Below are 17,965 nucleotides of genomic sequence, written 5' to 3'. Positions count from 1 at the left end.
CTATATTATTAATGTATATAATTATTACTCCATATGTATTTGTTGGTTTATATTTTTGCTACAGATTTAGAAATATTCTCAAAATGTCGGATGTATATGTCATCATATATATATATATGTTCTTATCGAGATTTTTTGCATTGTATGAGATAATTTAATAAAGTTTTTAGTAAAAGATAAATATATTATATATTTATATATATTATATATACTATATATATTATATATTTATATATATTTATATATATATAATTTAATAAAAATAAATATGTATTAATAAAAAAAATAATATACTTTAAAAAAGTTAAAATATATATGTATTTTATGATACATCGAGGATAATATTTCTCATAGTCTGTCGGATTTATACCATATCCAATTTTTATTTTTACAATACATATTTTCTCATATAATATCATCTATGCAAATTCTTACCAATTAGACAAAAATATTTTTAGTGCATTTTTCTCTTCATAAATGCTCTACAAAGTTCTATTTATTGATTAACAAATAATAACAACATATCGCCAAATTCAGTTAGCATCTTTTGATAATAAGACAAAAGCGTCAAAATACATCGAGACGCTTAATAATGTAAATCTCTGTACACAAATAAGAGAGAGAGAGAGAGAGAGAGAGAGAGAGAGCTCCTTAAAATAAATTTATTTATAAATTACTTATAGATTGTTCCAGCTGGATGAGAGACTCTCTTGCGACGATTCCTATTTGTCCCTCGGCTGTCTCCGGTGGCTCTAAGATTAATATTGTGGCGGCTTCTTTTAAGATAGTCGCGGCTTCTGTCATTTTAGACTTTAGTCCGGCCTCATCAATGACACCGGCATTCCATTGACCTTTTGCTAGGAAAAGTAGTGGCGCGTGCAATTCGTATAACGTCATGCCTGTCGAAAAAGTGATAAAATTATTTTCATATGTATTTATGTCTCGCAATCGAAGAAAGAAGGTGAAAGAAGATCTGTATAAAAAGTCCGTGTACCTCTTATACGTGAGTATCCAGGCTCCACAACGTCCAATACTTGAAGCAATAAACGGCATATGTCAACTTTGTGCTCTAGTACAACATCCGGCAAATCATCTAGCAAATATTCGTCAACTCGACCATACATTTGGGTTAATGAATGTCTAAGGGAAAGAGAAAGAGAATATAAAATTTTTCAACAATAGTGTGAAAATGTGAAAAACAAAATATATGCGAGTATATTTTGCGATTTTATCATACCTTAATATCGTAAGAAAAGCGTGACGGGGATGTAAAACTGATCGATATTTTTTCATAACGGTCTCTCTTTCGAGAATCGCATCGGCTCCGTCAGCCCCAGTGATAGCTTCAGCGGCGTCCACTTCTGCTTGAATAATCCCGAGAATTTTTTGCACTGCTTGTCCATTAGTGGAAAAGTCACAATGCGTACAGTTCCACGTACTTTTCGAGTCTGAAAAATATCATCATTTGTAAAACTAAATATCATCATTTGTAAAAAATATCAAAATGTAAAAGATATCGTATTGTATCTATTATATAATTGCTATTTTATATTCTTAATAAAAGTTTGAAGCCGCTGTTAATATAGAAAATGTTACATTTCAATCAAGAAAACCGGTACAATCTCGATGAAATCAATTATTGACGCAATTATGCGAGAAAGAAAATTTTTCATTAATTTTTATATTTCGTTTATTCGCGAATAAATATAAATATTGATCATTATATATATGATTATGCATTTATATTGAAATTCAACAAATTTGACTAGCTTTCAATTAATTACTGGATTTCTCAATTTATGCTTGATTATTATAATTTAAAAGTAAAAGATACAAAATATAAGAAAGAGCATTTTTAATATATGTATATATGTATGTATGTATATATATATATATATATATATATATATATATATATATATATATAAAACATATATACCACACATATATGCATATATTGTGATACCTAAAGAATCCAACGGTAAGATAATTCCGTTGTCACACTTGTTACATTTAAGAGAGGACATATGGGTGCTCAATTCCGTTGGATCAGAACATCGCGGGCACGCGCATGCAAAGTGTTTGCCCTCAAGTAGATGTTCCCTCCGCAGCATTGTTGGGAGTAACGAGTGCGTGTAACTCGCGTAAAGTTCACCGCCCGTAGGAATCTTAAGCGTGGTACGCAGTCGTATCCTGTAGACGCGCAAAAATCGCGTGTATTATAATTACCGCTTTCATATATAATACACGAGCGTATCCTCATTAGCATAATAAACCTCGTGAGATTTCCTGGGATCGTGCGCGGTGCACGAATTAATTGAGGAAGGAGGATGCGTGAGCGTAATAAATAAACAAGAAGATTGTTACGTTGAGAAGAATAGCGTTCAAATATATATCGTTAAATTAAAAACATTTTGTCATTTTAATTAATGCTACTTGCAATGTATCACCCGACACACGACAAGAGTTTTACGTTCTCATTTCTCGTAAATAACAATCATCACGAATTAAATTACCTGTAATCGATCGGCGATATACTGTGAGACGTGTTTGAGACACACGAGTGATTCATCATAGCGACCATTGGATAAAGACCTCGCGCGCTGAATCCCTTCGTCGTCCGAACTTCAAATGTGTTAATCTCCAAAATCCCGCACGCTGTTTGTATGCGTTCTTCCGAGAATCTTGCCGAGAATAAATTTGCTTTGAGATTCTACGTCAAATAATAGTATATGTCGACAAGATATATGTGTATTAACATATATATACCTATCGAGCTTGAGTCGTTTCCTCAGATAATCCACGATGTTGATGTGATCCGACTTCCACTGCGTTTTTTCACGCCTTATCTTATTATGCGCCTCCATATCCTTCACTTCTTCGTTCCATCTCTCGGCATTCTTCTCCGATTCCAACAATAGTCTTAAGGGCGTTATGCACTCTAATTGCGGGACACCATCGTTTCCATCCAACAGGGCGACGTCTACATTAAACTTCTCATTCGCCTGCACAAATACCTATCCAAGAAGATTGATTCTTAGATACGTAAAAACACAATTTTGAGGAAAAACAAACAATTATTGCAAAGCATCTTAACTCTACGTGTTTAAAAAAATGGATGTAATTATTACAACGGCATTGTAAAGCTAGCAGAACATATGTATTCTTAAATTTATATATTTGAAAAGAATGGAAAAATATATATAGAAAGCATTATACATAACTTTGTAATATAATCTCCATTTTTGTGTATTAAAAATACAAATTTTAGAGCTGATCGCAGAATTTATTATGCGATTTGGAAACAGGTTCTTTGAAAATTGTCGCACTCACTTGGCACTCGTAATCTTTATGTTGCGGAAAATTCTCGCATTCTTGATCGCAAACAGGCCATCCGCACTTAGAGCAGAGTGATTTCTCATCCGGGCTAGGTGGCCAAGGTGTATAACAAGAGAGACACAAGGGATAAGTACATGCCTTCGGTCCAACGACGAAAGGTGCTTCCGTTACGATTTCTTCGCCAGCTTGCAATTCTCTACTCGCGATCATGTACCTGAAAAAGCATTTTATATCCGTATAAACGCTAATTGGAATATACTTGATTCTTTAATCAGCTATTCTTAAAGCAACTATGTATATTCCGATCACCAAAAATAATCATCTCTTCCCACACATTGAAGCAATTTCACTGTGTGTCTCGATTTATTTTACTTTATGATTTAGTGATATAAATGTTTAATTTATATATCGAATAGCTTTTAGTGCAGGATATATTGCGAATTCATTCCTTTCTTAAATTATTTTTGTATTGATTTATACATAATTCTATATCCTTTTACATTTTTACATATAGTAAATCTCAAAAGTTTGAACCATTTTTTAATTTTATTACTGCATGAATCGCGTACACTATGATTTATTTTAATTATAACTTTGTAATTAACTTTATAATAAATGTTCAACTTATTAAGTGCGTTAGTGCAATCTCATTAAGAAGTTACTTCTGTGAAATGTTACTTAATATACATGCAAATTTCCGATTCTGTATTTTATTTTGAACAATTTATCAGCTCCACTCACCTACCAACTTGATCATTCTGAAGCACCTTGTATGCCTGCGATGTAGATCTTTCATCAGCGGATACATCACCCTCCTGAAACATTACGAACGGTATAAGAAATTATATCGTTTCAAAGCGAATCGAATTTTCTCGCGCGCGAATAAATAATAAAGTTATCGAGGACGTACCGATTTTTGCGACATGTTCGATTAAAAAAAAAAAAGAAGATCGAGCACTCTTCTCGAATGTTTTTTTTTTTATTATTATTATTCCTCGTCAATGACGATGCTAATCGAAAGCTTGTTCTTGGACTGAGCCAAAGCTCGCGCTTGCCGCGCACTTTATATCTTGAGCTTATTAAAAATATCGCATACAAATCGCGCCAAAATAGCATAAGTTAAATTATACCGGACGAGATTTGTGCCGACTTCGGGCACGGACACGTTGTGATCCGAACGTTCCTTGTTGCAGTTGACCATGCTATTTATGGAACTCTAAACGCGTATACGGTAGAGAATAGTGTGGAAGCTTTTGGATCTTTCCAAAAGCTTCCACTATTCTATAAATTACCGTAATTACTAATTACTAATTAAATAAACTATCGTAATTATAATACAACTATAATGTTGTGCATTTTTTCTTATTGTACTAATTAACTTTTTAATTGCGAGATAATTCTTTGATTACAAACATGTTATATCTTTTATATTCATCTTTACACTCGGGAAAATATTGTATCCATATATGATACATATATATAATCATATATAAATATATATAGAATATTTATATATTGTTTATATATAAATTTATATATAAAAGATTTATATATAAAAGATATTTATATATAAGATATTTATATATAAAAGATATATATATATATATATATATCTTTTAATGCAATAAAATTGCACATGTATAATTAAAATTATTAGCAAAAAAAAAAATATATATATATATATATCTTTTTTTGCTAATAATTTTAATTATACATGTGCAATTTTTTCCCTGACAATTAAAATATACATTAAAAATTTTTTGACATAAATTTGAAATACATGAAAAGGGTTGAAAAAAGAGTTTGATATTAAATACCCGCTATATATTTCTGTTTACAAGGAATTTTTTCCTTAACAATTGAGTCTTCGGAGAGCGGAAATCGGTCGAAATAAATCTGTTATCGGTGTTCGAATCGTACAAATTATCCGAGTTTAAAACTCGAGCGTTTTTTCCACTTCGAAATGTCCGAATCCAATTCGATCAGGACAATTAGAATCTTTTTAATCCAAATATCGCAAAACGTCGTGTCGCTATAGTTGCGCAGAAATAATTCGAGCGTTATGGCTGCGTTCCGATATTCACTACCAGTACTGAAAATTTGTATAATGCACGTGACGTAAACTATAGATTTTCAGTACTGGCAGCGATATCGCTGCCTATGTATCTCCCTTTGCGTTAGCGCGCATGCGCGCCAATGTCCCTGGGGTCGTGGTCGTGGTTCTCTTTCCGCTATCGCTTGCTCTTCCGTCGTCTCTCACGTCTCTACGTCTCAAAGAGTTGCACATTTTTCCACCTCGTATCCACTAACGTAAGACTGTAAGTATAACATCGTCGCCGATATTACTGTCGAGCCAAGCGTATCGCGTTCTCGCGAATCATATAATCCATATTCGATTCGAATTGTTGGATACGAAAGAAGCGAGTTTTGTTCTTACGGTAAACCGGCAAGAGATCACGATTTCGCAATGTCGTCTGCCGTGACCATTGGAACTCTCGATTCGTCGCGAGCGAAATTTTAAATTTCCGAAAAGGATTGTACATTGCGTTAAAGGAAAAAAGTTCGCTCCTTGACGTAAGGCGATTTATAGAGCAACTTTCAAGTCAGAATTTTAAACGATCGCTATATAAGTTGTCTAAGTTGTACCTTATGTAACACCTCATAAGACAGGTCAATATCAATCCGTTCATAAAATGTACATCGCGATAAAAAGGATTATATTCCGTAATGGTTATATCATGATAGATTTGTTTGCATTAGGCTTTCTGTAACAGAACACTTGTCATTTTTTAAATCACGCCTTTCTTTCTTTAATTTATAAATATGCAGCTGTATATGTGTTTTACGATTTTACATACACTCTGTGTTAATATTTTATTTTAGTCATTCGGTTTAATGTACACTAATGTATAATTATCACATAGAATAGACAGAGTGCATTATTGGCATATATCTTGAATTAAATTTAGCTACTGTCTTATTATAGAGTATTGTTTGGTGTATGTCTATGTATGTGTGTCTTCTTTGAGCTACTTTGAGCTATATTTATAATTTTTTTATTTGCTATATTTATTTATTTTTTTATTTGATGGAACGATAATGAATTATTAAATAGAAATTTTTCTTGCTTCTTATTATTGCAGAACATGTCTCCCCCAACGTATAATGATCTAGGAAAGAGCGCCCGAGATGTATTTAGTCAAGGCTTCCATTTTGGCCTCTTTAAACTGGATATAAAAACTAAGACTAATTCTGATGTAGAGTTTTGTTGTGGCGGCGTATCCAATCAGGATACAGGAAAGGTGTTTGGTAATTTAGAAACCAAGTATAAGCTCAAGGAATATGGGTTAACGTTCAGTGAGAAGTGGAATACCGACAATACCCTTGCAACTGATATCTCTGTTGCTAATAAATTACTCAATGGTCTCACTGTCGGTTACAGCTGTACCTTTTCCCCACAAACTGGGTGAGATATTTTATTATATAACATTAAAAAATTGATTGTTTTATAATTTTGAATAATGTCTAAAATTTTTCTTCGTTTTTCATTTTTATAGTTCCAAAACTGGAAAATTGAAGACAACCTACAAACATGAAAATGTATCCTTAACTTCTGATTTTGATCTTAGTCTGTCTACTGGACCTCTAATTAACTCCTCAGCTGTCGTGGGTTATCAAGGTAAATTTAGATATTAGGTACATCTCTTGACATCATTATGATGTCTAATTGATTTATGGCAAAAAAACGAGAAATTATGTTTTATCATAATTTGCATTTAATAATATAGATCAATAAAATATATCAAAGATTTTCTTCTTTTATGTTTGTATGGGTTAAATAATAACTAAGTTTTAATCTATTATCATAAAGTTTATTTAAAAATGTTGAACATATGCAGATTGAATTATATGTGCATGCAAGACAATAAAAAACGGATTATATGTTACTAATTCATACTAATGAATACTGATGAATACTAGGAATATATGAAGAAATTAATTTATTTTAATATATTTTAAAAGAAAAGAAATTGATATTATATCTCATTTCTGACATAATTCAATACTTAATACAGTGAAGAAAATAGCAGTCTTAACAATATATTAGAATTTAATAACATTAATTACTCATTATTTTCATTCCAAAATATTGAAAAAATACTTCTAATTTAGATTTTTAATTTTTCTATATATGTGTGCCATTCCTTTGTCCCAAATATATATTTTCCTGCTCTGATCATGTGGAATATCCTATAATGTACAAAAGTAAGCTTATGATATATAACAGATGTTATATAAGAATTTGTATTACATGGTGTTTATAGATCCACATATTACTATATTTTACAGGCTGGCTTGGTGGCTGTCAAATAGTATATGATTCACAAAGAAACAAACTTACAAGGAATAACTTTGCTCTTGGACTTATTGCTTCAGACTTTGCTCTTCATACTGCTGTGTAAATATAATTTGTAATAATAAGAGATGCAATATCACTAGACAATTCTTGAGCGATGTTTATGTAGAGAATATTTAATACGCCATGATATTTTTAGGGATAATGGTCAAGAATTCACTAGCTCCATTTATCATAAGATAAAACCAGGCTTAGAGGGAGCAATTAATTTGGCATGGAATTCCTCTAATAATTTAACGCACTTTGGCATTGGAGCAAAGTATAACCTTGACAATGATGCTAGCATTAGAGCCAAAGTGAATTCTCAACTTCAAATAGGTTTGGGGTATCAACAAAAATTGCGGGACGGTGAGTAATATTTTTTTAAGTTACTTACACTAAGGTGATAAAAAATAGTAGTTTCTTTTTATAAGTGTAAAATATATGAGAACTTTTGTATAATTTTATTTAATAAATCCAAAACGTTTGCAAATATTTTTCATCCCTACTATTAGTAGGGGTACTAGAAGTAGACTTATGCATAATGTAACAATCTATAGCTATTAAATAAATATATTTATTTATAAACCAATATATATGTTAATATATATTGCTAAATAACTGAATATCTGTTTACAGGTGTAACTTTGACACTTTCTTCAAATATTGATGCAAAGAACTTTGGATCTGGTGGCCACAAATATGGTGTTTCATTAGACCTTCAAGCTTAAAATACGTATCATTACAAAGTAACTCTTATTATAAAAAAAACAAAAAAATTTATCCTATATAAATAAATATTTCATGATCGTGTCAAAATCGGCACATGACAGTACATGCTTCGAATAAAGTATTACTTGTAACGTTATAGATAGGTTGATTCTTGAGTAATTGCGGTAAAATATCGTCGTATAAATGCATTATTTCAGATTAGTTAAAGAAAAAATTAACCTATATTATAGATAATTATGATCGTAAACTAACAATATCTTTGAACAATATAAAATCACAATTATGTAGATTAGATGAAGTTTGTACTATTAATCTTTTAGTCCCTACAATACTTTACACATGCAGCTTATCCTGAAATCATTCTTTTCATAAAAGTCGAGAGTAATATACAGAGTGACCAATTTTTTAACATATAAATGTTCGTATTTTGAAAACTGTTGAATTAAAAAATGTTTTTTTAGAAGATTCTAAGACATATAGGAGAAAGTTTACTATATATAGATTGAAATATCAAGAAAATTTGAAGATCAAATGCATTCTTTTGAATGGAATGATTAATTTTTTAGTTTTTTATAAATCTTGTACTTTTTTTGTAAGATTTCGTAGAGGATCGAATATTAATAAAAAATGTTACAAAAAATATTTTTTTAAATTTGTTATAAAAAATATTTTTAAATTTGTTATAAAAAAATAATTTTATAACAGATAATTTTTTTTTTAATTTTCAACCTATCAAATTTTACTATAAAAAAATAGTAATTCAAAATTTTGATTTCTAAATTTCTTTGACGCCTCTATTTAGTTTTTCAATTCAATTTGCATAGTTTACGAAATATAAACATTTACAGATTAAAATGAATTATTGTATATCAGAGTTGTGTTAAAAGAAAAATAATGCAATCGTACGAAAAATGGTAAAAAGATTATCTTAAATAAAAACAAAAAAGTATAAATAGAAATATATACTATATACATATATATATATATATATACAACAATATACAATATTTCTTTTATATACACACAAGTACAAGGTGTATCAGGATTTTTCGGTTAGTACTAGTTTTTACTAATAAAAAAGAGAAAAATATATAAACTGAAGAGAAAAGAGGCCTACAAAATGGTATACACAAAAGTTTCAACAAAAATATGAAATAAAAAAAATGGTAATGGACTTATATATAAAATTAAAACAATATAAAGTCAATACATGATATTTATCTAATCTGTGTGTGTTTTTGCGAAATTATAAATATAATTTTAATAATCATTAATTATATTATTGTTCCATTGTGTAAGATGTTGGCTGTATTATGTCAGTATAAGATAATAAGAAATTGGATTTATTATCGTACAAATTCCGTGTCGCAGCTTTCATTACGGCCGGTATTTTGAAATTGAACAATAATAATAATTCAGCAATAGAAGTTATGTGGATCAGCTTTAATTTTATTTCGAATGATAGATGCGATTCATATAGATAAATTAAATAAATACGGTCGATATTTTTCTATTCTCTCCATCATAATAAAAGCCATTCGGTTTATTTCTTTAAATTGCATATTTTAATTGTAACTTCTTATAATGAAGCAAGTGTTATATGTAACGTTACTTTTAAATTATAGATTTTAGATAATATTTTTTCTTATTTTTACTTGTAGAACATATTGGCATGGTTTGAAAAATTCGATAATAAACTCTGTACATAAGTATAACAATATATATAAAATTTTTGTTAATTAATTTTGTAATAAATTTTCTTAAAACAGCAAAATTTGCTTAAAATATATTGAGAATGTTACTATTCTTTCATACTATTATATATTGAATCACAATAATATATAATATTATTTATGCATAAATACTAAATTTTGAACAGTGCAATAAAAAATATCTGTATATAATAAAATTTATATTGTTTCAATCAAGTATCAATTTATATCAATTTGCTTGATTGAATTAAATGTATTAAATTTAATTAATTATTTATTACTGCAGATTATGAATTTTATCTTTTGCTGGATAGGACCAGATTAAAATGTATAACATATGATTTACATATTTGTATGCGATCAAATAGTCTCAACACAATGTGAATGATAGTAAATGTGTATGCATTTTTTTATCTTGGTACTATTACTTATATAAAAATATATGATGCCTTCTAATTGGTATAAATAATAATGCAAGTATATATATATATATATATATATATATATATATATATATATATATATTATAATTATAATTATTAGAAAATATTTATCATTCTTCTATTCCAAGAAAGAAATGTTTCGATTGTCCGTTTTTTGTATAAAGGAGAATACTGCCAGTTTGATTAAATTACGATATTTGCTTTGGATAGTATCAAACCATATTTCTGTTTATAAGATTGTTCAATGTTCAATCACACATGCGACAAACAATATAGTTATATTTTCAAGACATAATAATTACAACTATATATAATTCCACTGCTTTATTTTATATAGGGAATAATAATCATGAATTTAAAATATGTGTGTAGCTTTTATTCTCCTCAACAATTATTCATTACTGATTATTTGTGTTTAGTAAAGAACATTATACAAAATGTAAATGTGATTTATTTACAAGAATTTACATTATTTTTTATCATACAATGATTTTATCTGAATTGATTGCAAATGAATGATTTTTTAAACGTTTTCTTTGAGTGAACTTAAATTTATTTGCGTTGTGTATATGATTAATTTTATATTGATCTTTTATTAGTTCCATTTAATAAGCGATATGTAATACTGGAACCTTTCCCTATCATAAAGTTTTAAGGATACAGTATGCATTTAAGGTATCTTAAACATATAATTTGCCTATTAATTTTTTGAAAAACAATGCGGATATATTTCTGAAAAATTCGACGAGAGATGTTACATTATAGAAAATAAATACAATGAACGTCGTGCATTTCGGAAAATATTCGTGCATTTTAAAAATGAACTATAAATATAAACGATTACTATTTTGGCTCTCTGATTTCGTTATAATATACAATTATTATTATAAATCAAATTTTAACTCAAATTCCAGTATTCATGATGACATTCCTCCATATTAAACAAAATCTATATTAATGCACCATCTGATCTTCCATTGCTTTTGCGATCCATTCTGGTTCGGTTTGAGCTATCTTTTCGATTATTTGATTCACTTGGTAACATAATGATTGTATTTGCTTGTCCCACGTCGGTAAGGTTTCGCGTGCTGCACAGAAAAAAACGAGAAATAAAAACGGAACTCAATCATACGGAAAATACGTAATATCTATATGATAAGATTCAACAGACAACTCACTTTCGAAATGTACTATAGAATCTATTTGATCGATATAACCATTCATTCTGCCTTCAGTAATCATTTGGCTAGCGATCTTTTCCGCTTTAGTAGGTGGAATATCCAACAGTGCGCCCAATTCTTCGAACGAAATGTTGTTGTACAGTTTACTAGCGGACAATAAGTTATGTTCGATGACGGCACGATCGAGTATAGTGGAGCCTAACCCGTCGATGGTACATGCTTTCTGATGAGGTTGTAATAACGCTTCGAATTCTTGCAGTTCCGAACGCCGAATAATACGATCTAAATACATTTTCTCAAGAATCGAATAAGCCGGGAGTTGCTGACAACGTTCGTCTTTGAATAAGGTTGCCAACATTCGACTTCTCTGTTGTCCTGTAATAAGAACGATGTAAACGAGACTTTGAGAAAAATAAAATATATTTGATGCTTAATTAATCGCTGACCTGCGGAAGCTAATACTGTGCAAATCAATGCGTTTCTAAGAGCAGTCATGCGTTCGTCTTCATGAATAATGGATCTATATGATAACTCATTGTATCTCTGGGCTGCTTCTATAAACTTCCTTCTATAATCTAGTACTCTTGCATAGCAGACTTTATAATAGATTTGTAATTGTTCATTTTTAGATTCGGCCTAAGGATAAACAATATAGAGAGAATGAAGTAATTGTCATATTTGTAAGTAAATTTACAAGAACAAAGGAATGTGCAAAAGTCACCTGTAAAAGTGACGCCCGATTGATAAACGCTTCAGCTTGTACTGGATCATCATCTTCTAAATATAATCTAGCAATTTTAAGATAAGTCTCGAGTTTGTAATCAATAGTATATTGCCTGAAATGATTAATTCATCAGTATAATGTATAATGTATATATGTATAGTCATAAATCATAATTGCTAAATATCTTACTTTTGTCCTGTTTCCAATGGTATGCCGACTAAAACATTTGCGGCTTCTCGCCAATTCTGATTACGTTCATAAATATCAGCTAAATGTTGCCTTATACTAGCTACTTGTTCTTCAAAAGAAATTACACGTGGCTGAACCTGTATACATATATAATTTCAATTAAGAGAGAAAAATAGTTTTTTATATATTTATATCATATTTATAATTCTCTCATTTTATTATCAATAGAATAATGATTTACCTTATCTAGAGTATAATGCGAAACAGCCTTTGATATCTCATCGGGTAAAAATAACAAACGGCTGCTGACATCAGTCAAAACTTGCCTCGAAATCACCAAGCTCACATTTTCGTTTACAACTGGAATAAAAGTTTATTTAAATATGTTATTTCTCTAATCATGGAATATATACATTGACAAAATATAACATGTGAAATATCTGCAATGTAACGTCAAACTATAATTTGTATCTTTATTGTATTTATATATGTTGAAAAGATGATTACATCATATAATACAAAAATTTTAATATGTTAAATTTATCATAAAGTAAAACAATATTAGCTCTATTGTAGATACAGATAAATATAGCTGTCATGCGCATCACCAATTTTATATTTGAAATTGTATATATATGTATTTTAGTGCATTGAATATGAAAATGTGTGATAACTATAATCATTGACTCAGTGTTATTAAAAGAATTAAAATGATTGAATTTTAACGATTCATAATTCTTTTCATAAAGTCGAGTAATAATTTTAATTGTCATTTTTGTATTCAATTCACCAAACTATATAACACTATCAAAATCGATTAGGTAATAGCTATACTTATCTAAATACATATGCAAAATATTCTCTATATATTCTCGTTATATATTTATACTTTCAAGAAAATAGTAAATCTTTTTATAACCTATATATATATATAATAATTAAAATCACACAGATTCTATTTAAATTTTGGAAAGTCGTTACAATTATTTTCCACATTTTTCCAATGCGATCGAGATGCCAGTAGAATAAAAATAACGTACTTGCTTCAATAAACGTCTTCAAGGCATCGACTAGTTCTTCGCCGGAAGACAACAATATCATATCCAAAGTTGAACGATATCTAAACAGAAGATTATTTGTAAATGTATGAATGAGAATCATTTACGTTTTACAGACTTACTTTTCGGCCTGATCTTTGTGGGAACCGCCGGAATGCGCTAGATTAGTGAGTTGTTGACGTACAGAAGCCACTGTCACCACCATCTTCTTTCACGATGATCTTGCTATTAGACTACTTGCGGGTTATGTCCACTCTGCTACTGAACTACTGAAAACTGAAAACTGACGTGTATAATAAGAAGTCTGTCTCTGTTTGTGATCTGTGTTGATCTGTGGTCAAACTTGCAAAGACGTACATGCATAGAAAAATTGACCAATCACGTAACTAATGACATATTGTGTTCTTTGTACTAGATGCGTGATTGGTTGAATTTCTAATTCAGAGGTATCTTCGCGTTAGATGCGTCGCATCTAGCACCGTGGTTAAGAATTGTACCTCCTTCATGAGTCTCACATCTATAAATGTTTGACAGAGAGATGATAAATTAAACGCACGCGATAAACAAGAAAAATAGAGATTATACAATATTAAATTAATTAATAAAAATATAGTTTAAAATCTTTTTTTTAGTTTCAATATTCGTTTCTTCACTTGTTGGTTGTAAAATCCAAAATTATACTTATATTGATTAATCTAATGTTATTCAAAACTATCATTAATTTGTTAACACTTTAACTTATATCAATGTAAGTACATCTCTATCAAATGATTGAAAATATCAGATTGTTGGATAAGTGTTTGATAATTACGTCGACTATACGTTAATACTTTATGGATAATACTTAGTTATTTCTCAGTAAATAAGATTTATTTATTTATATATCCGTGTATACATACATCCTCCCAATATATAAAAAAGAAATTGTTATTCATCGAGAACCGACTACCGAATACCGCTCTGTGTTTATCTATTCTATGGATTTGACGTAAGATAGTTCGCGCGCGCGCCGCGCGGCGCGCCCGTCACTATCGGCAGCGCAGTCACTCTTGTACGCACGTAATGCGTGGATGTACCGCGATCGTACATCGTACATCGTACGTGATCATACCTGAGATCGAGCTGTGCGTCCGGTCATTGTGATTCTTGCGGCAGAGCGATATACAGCGCGAGGGACACTTGATCGGATTCTCAGAGCAGGAGGGATCTTGGACGCGCGCGCGCCGAGATATTATCTCCCGAAGATCGGAGTGTTTAGTGCAGGATATCGAGCGCGCTCGAGCCGTGATATATCGTGTTCGACACAGCAGTGGGGTCGCACGTACATAGAAACATATATATGTGCATAGGTGATTGAAGTATAGCCGCGCGTGGACGAACAGCGACGGCATCGGAGCGACGTTGACAGTCCATCGCTGCACGGGCAGGTGCACCTGGGTGCATCGTCATCCGTTGCCGCGCCGGCCGCCCCGTCTGTCGTTCCTCGTATCCATCGCGCTTGCATGCCACGCTCGGACGCGAGAATTGGAGCTCCCTGCTGGCGTTTCGCGGGGCTTATCGAGGTAGGCCGCTTCGCCGATACCGTGCACGTTGTTAGACTGGCGGTAAGTTATCCTCAGCGCGCCCCGATTATAAATCGCGCGCTCAAAGCTTATCGTGATTAACCGAATTATCATAACTCCGGCTCTATACATTCTATACGTTGTGTTTTTTAACCTACTTATTTCCCGTAGATTCGAAGTGCGGTGCGTATATCCAAGGTTCGGTAAAAGAAAGAAAGAAAGAAAGAAAGAGACGAGAGGGGCAAAGTGCGAAAAGAGAGTGCGACTGAAACATACACGAGAGATTTTACATTTATAGTCGATACTAGAGAGAGAAATAGAGAAACGAAGAATCTCACGATCAGTTAAACATTCGTCGAAGTTAATCGATTTGTTTGTCTCTTTATTTACAGTTTTTGTACTCAGCACTTTTGACGGGAGTTTGGATCGCTCCGAAAGCGATTATAGTGACGTAATAGTTTTGCTAAATGCATTACTAGTCGTGAGAACGTAATACATAATTTGGTTTAAGCGCTCCCGAAATTCAGATCCGCTTCAGTCGAAGACATTTTATTATATTGATACAGGAGATATATATATATATATATATATATATATATATATATATATATATATATATATATATTATTTTTATCTACACTTTTTGTGACATTTGCTAAAAAAGTGCTTATTAAAAATACGCTCGTTTCATTTTTATACTGGTTTTAGATTGTGCATTTGAATTACATTATCTTATACTTTCTGTAATGAAATAAGCGCCGTTTGCTCTTTTCAGTCACACTTTCTGCTCTCGTAACTTTTCCTTTTTTTTACAAAATACCAGTATGTATCTATTTCGTTTCAACTAATATATGCTTAAGTACGTTTCTTCTTTCTGCATATCCTCTTATTTTTTTATATTTAAACGATTATAGGATGTCTTATTGTTAATATAAGTATGGACATCCCTTTTCTCTTAAAACTTAAAGAAAATAGATTATAAAACAAATAAAATTTTAATTTTTTAAACTGGATTCTATCATAAATAATATCCACATAAAAATAATTTTCATTAAAGATTTAACTCGCCGAAAAATTATAATAGTTTTAATTTTTTTTCCTCATTTTTCTAACATTTGCAAAGAATTCTTTTTTGAAAAACTGGGTCCCGTTAGATTCTCCGAATGTGTATCGACTATCTTGCATTCTTTGCATTCCAATAAAAATCAGCATATATATTCACGCATGGTTGTTTATTTTAGAACATGTGTTTTGCACTTTCTGCATTCAAAATGCAATTAGTAATAGACCTCTAACAGCTGTTTCTGTGGTCAGGAACAGCTGTTTTTCTGTAAACATGAGTCCTTTTTGCGGTATTCTCCCACTATATCTTTACTACGTGATCACGTGAAGTTACGGATACGCATGATGTCTTTAATCTTTCACACGGTTCTCATTCTGAGATGGGGAATGAAAAGAGAATGCAAAATAATGGGATATCTCGGACAATATCAAAATAAAAAATTTTTACTGCGCGCTCCAATGTTCACAAAGGGCATTTGCAAGTACGTTTTCTAAACCGAGACCTTTCTTTTTTTCTTTCTTCTCTCAGTTCTCGTCTTCAAAATCTTTTAAATTCTTTTCTTCTCTCAAAGAAAGAGAAAAAGCCAGAGAATAGAATAGAACATGTCGAATAACATCTGTTATATATATTTTTGTAGGTGACAAGTATCTATCCCGAAATACTATATAATGAAATAGAAAATGACGCAGATATTACAAAAAAAACGGATTGCGAAATTTTAATTATTCTTTCTTTTTTCTTCACGATTCGTTTTGAAAATCCGTCATCTTTCATTCTCTTTATGTGAACGTATCAAATTGGCTGTTTTCTTCGATATCCTCTTTTATGGTCTCTTCTATATTCATTTTTCTTTTCATTTTCTTTCTTACTCTTTCTAAACGCGATATTCCTGCAACTCTTTTCATGGCATTCATTTCCATTTCAGCTCCCAGTTTCCTTTTTAGATTTTTGATCATTTTTGATCATGTTTCTGATCCATACAGCAGGCTACTTTTTATCATGGTCTCATATATTTGTAGTTTCCTCTATATTTTCTCAATCTCCTTACTCCATAAGATTCCATTTAGACATCCAAAATTTAGTTATTCAAGACTATACACACACGTACACACACATACACATCTTTCATATTGATTAATCTTTTAGGTCAAGTTATTCGCAACTGGAAATGACGTTAGAGGGTGGAGAGAAAGAGAGAGCGTATAAGAAAAAGGGAGAAAGAGGATGTTGGGACACCCTGTGCGAACTCGATCGTGCTTTTAGAAGATCTGCGCAGCTCCGCCCTACGCGATTTTCTCATAGTCGTGTTTCGGTGCGGGGGAAGCGTTCTCCATTTAATCCCAGAACCAACACTGACGCCGGGACGATTGTCAATTAACACCGGCGCAGTTTCACACGCGTATCCAGGAGATTGCACTATCCGTGTCAAAGATGATCGAGATTTTTTTTTTAACGATTCTCTCGAAACACACCCGTCATCTGATAAGAGAATTGATCTCGTAGAGACTCCCGTCTTGTCGCTGAAAAAGTATCTTGATACAGTACTCTGCGTTGATACCACTGCTT

The 17,965-nt window shown here is 31.1% G+C and overlaps 3 protein-coding genes across 3 annotated transcripts; 1 reads left to right on the top strand and 2 right to left on the bottom strand.

The window, feature by feature from the left end:
* Positions 1 to 385: 385 nt before the first annotated feature.
* On the bottom strand, positions 386 to 4,437 carry LOC138944713 (SET domain-containing protein SmydA-8). The gene is made up of 9 exons (XM_070315617.1): positions 4,250 to 4,437; positions 4,081 to 4,154; positions 3,334 to 3,553; positions 2,770 to 3,017; positions 2,517 to 2,684; positions 1,967 to 2,193; positions 1,238 to 1,448; positions 995 to 1,140; positions 386 to 899 (listed from the first exon to the last, which is right to left on the bottom strand). The coding sequence occupies exons 1-9, from the start codon at positions 4,262 to 4,264 to the stop codon at positions 667 to 669; spliced, it is 1,542 nt and encodes a 513-aa protein (XP_070171718.1). The 5' UTR covers positions 4,265 to 4,437; the 3' UTR covers positions 386 to 666.
* A 1,120-nt stretch (positions 4,438 to 5,557) lies between these two features.
* LOC138944711 (voltage-dependent anion-selective channel) lies at positions 5,558 to 9,084 on the top strand. Its single transcript, XM_070315614.1, has 6 exons — positions 5,558 to 5,657; positions 6,483 to 6,805; positions 6,897 to 7,018; positions 7,690 to 7,798; positions 7,896 to 8,104; positions 8,375 to 9,084. Exons 2-6 carry the CDS (start codon positions 6,486 to 6,488, stop codon positions 8,464 to 8,466), a joined length of 852 nt encoding a protein of 283 aa, XP_070171715.1. The 5' UTR covers positions 5,558 to 5,657; positions 6,483 to 6,485; the 3' UTR covers positions 8,467 to 9,084.
* Positions 9,085 to 11,128: 2,044 nt separating this feature from the next.
* Csn4 (COP9 signalosome subunit 4) lies at positions 11,129 to 14,000 on the bottom strand. Its single transcript, XM_070311854.1, has 8 exons — positions 13,897 to 14,000; positions 13,757 to 13,836; positions 12,958 to 13,076; positions 12,717 to 12,853; positions 12,525 to 12,639; positions 12,250 to 12,439; positions 11,801 to 12,178; positions 11,129 to 11,710 (listed from the first exon to the last, which is right to left on the bottom strand). The coding sequence occupies exons 1-8, from the start codon at positions 13,977 to 13,979 to the stop codon at positions 11,577 to 11,579; spliced, it is 1,236 nt and encodes a 411-aa protein (XP_070167955.1). The 5' UTR covers positions 13,980 to 14,000; the 3' UTR covers positions 11,129 to 11,576.
* Between the last annotated feature and the right edge of the window lie 3,965 nt (positions 14,001 to 17,965).

Source organism: Polyergus mexicanus, unplaced genomic scaffold (genome assembly GCF_030449975.1).
Source record: "Polyergus mexicanus isolate NDT 795.1 unplaced genomic scaffold, iyPolMexi1.0 SCAF_2, whole genome shotgun sequence".
NCBI lineage: Eukaryota > Metazoa > Arthropoda > Insecta > Hymenoptera > Formicidae > Polyergus > Polyergus mexicanus.
This window is presented reverse-complemented; position numbering and strand designations above follow the sequence as displayed.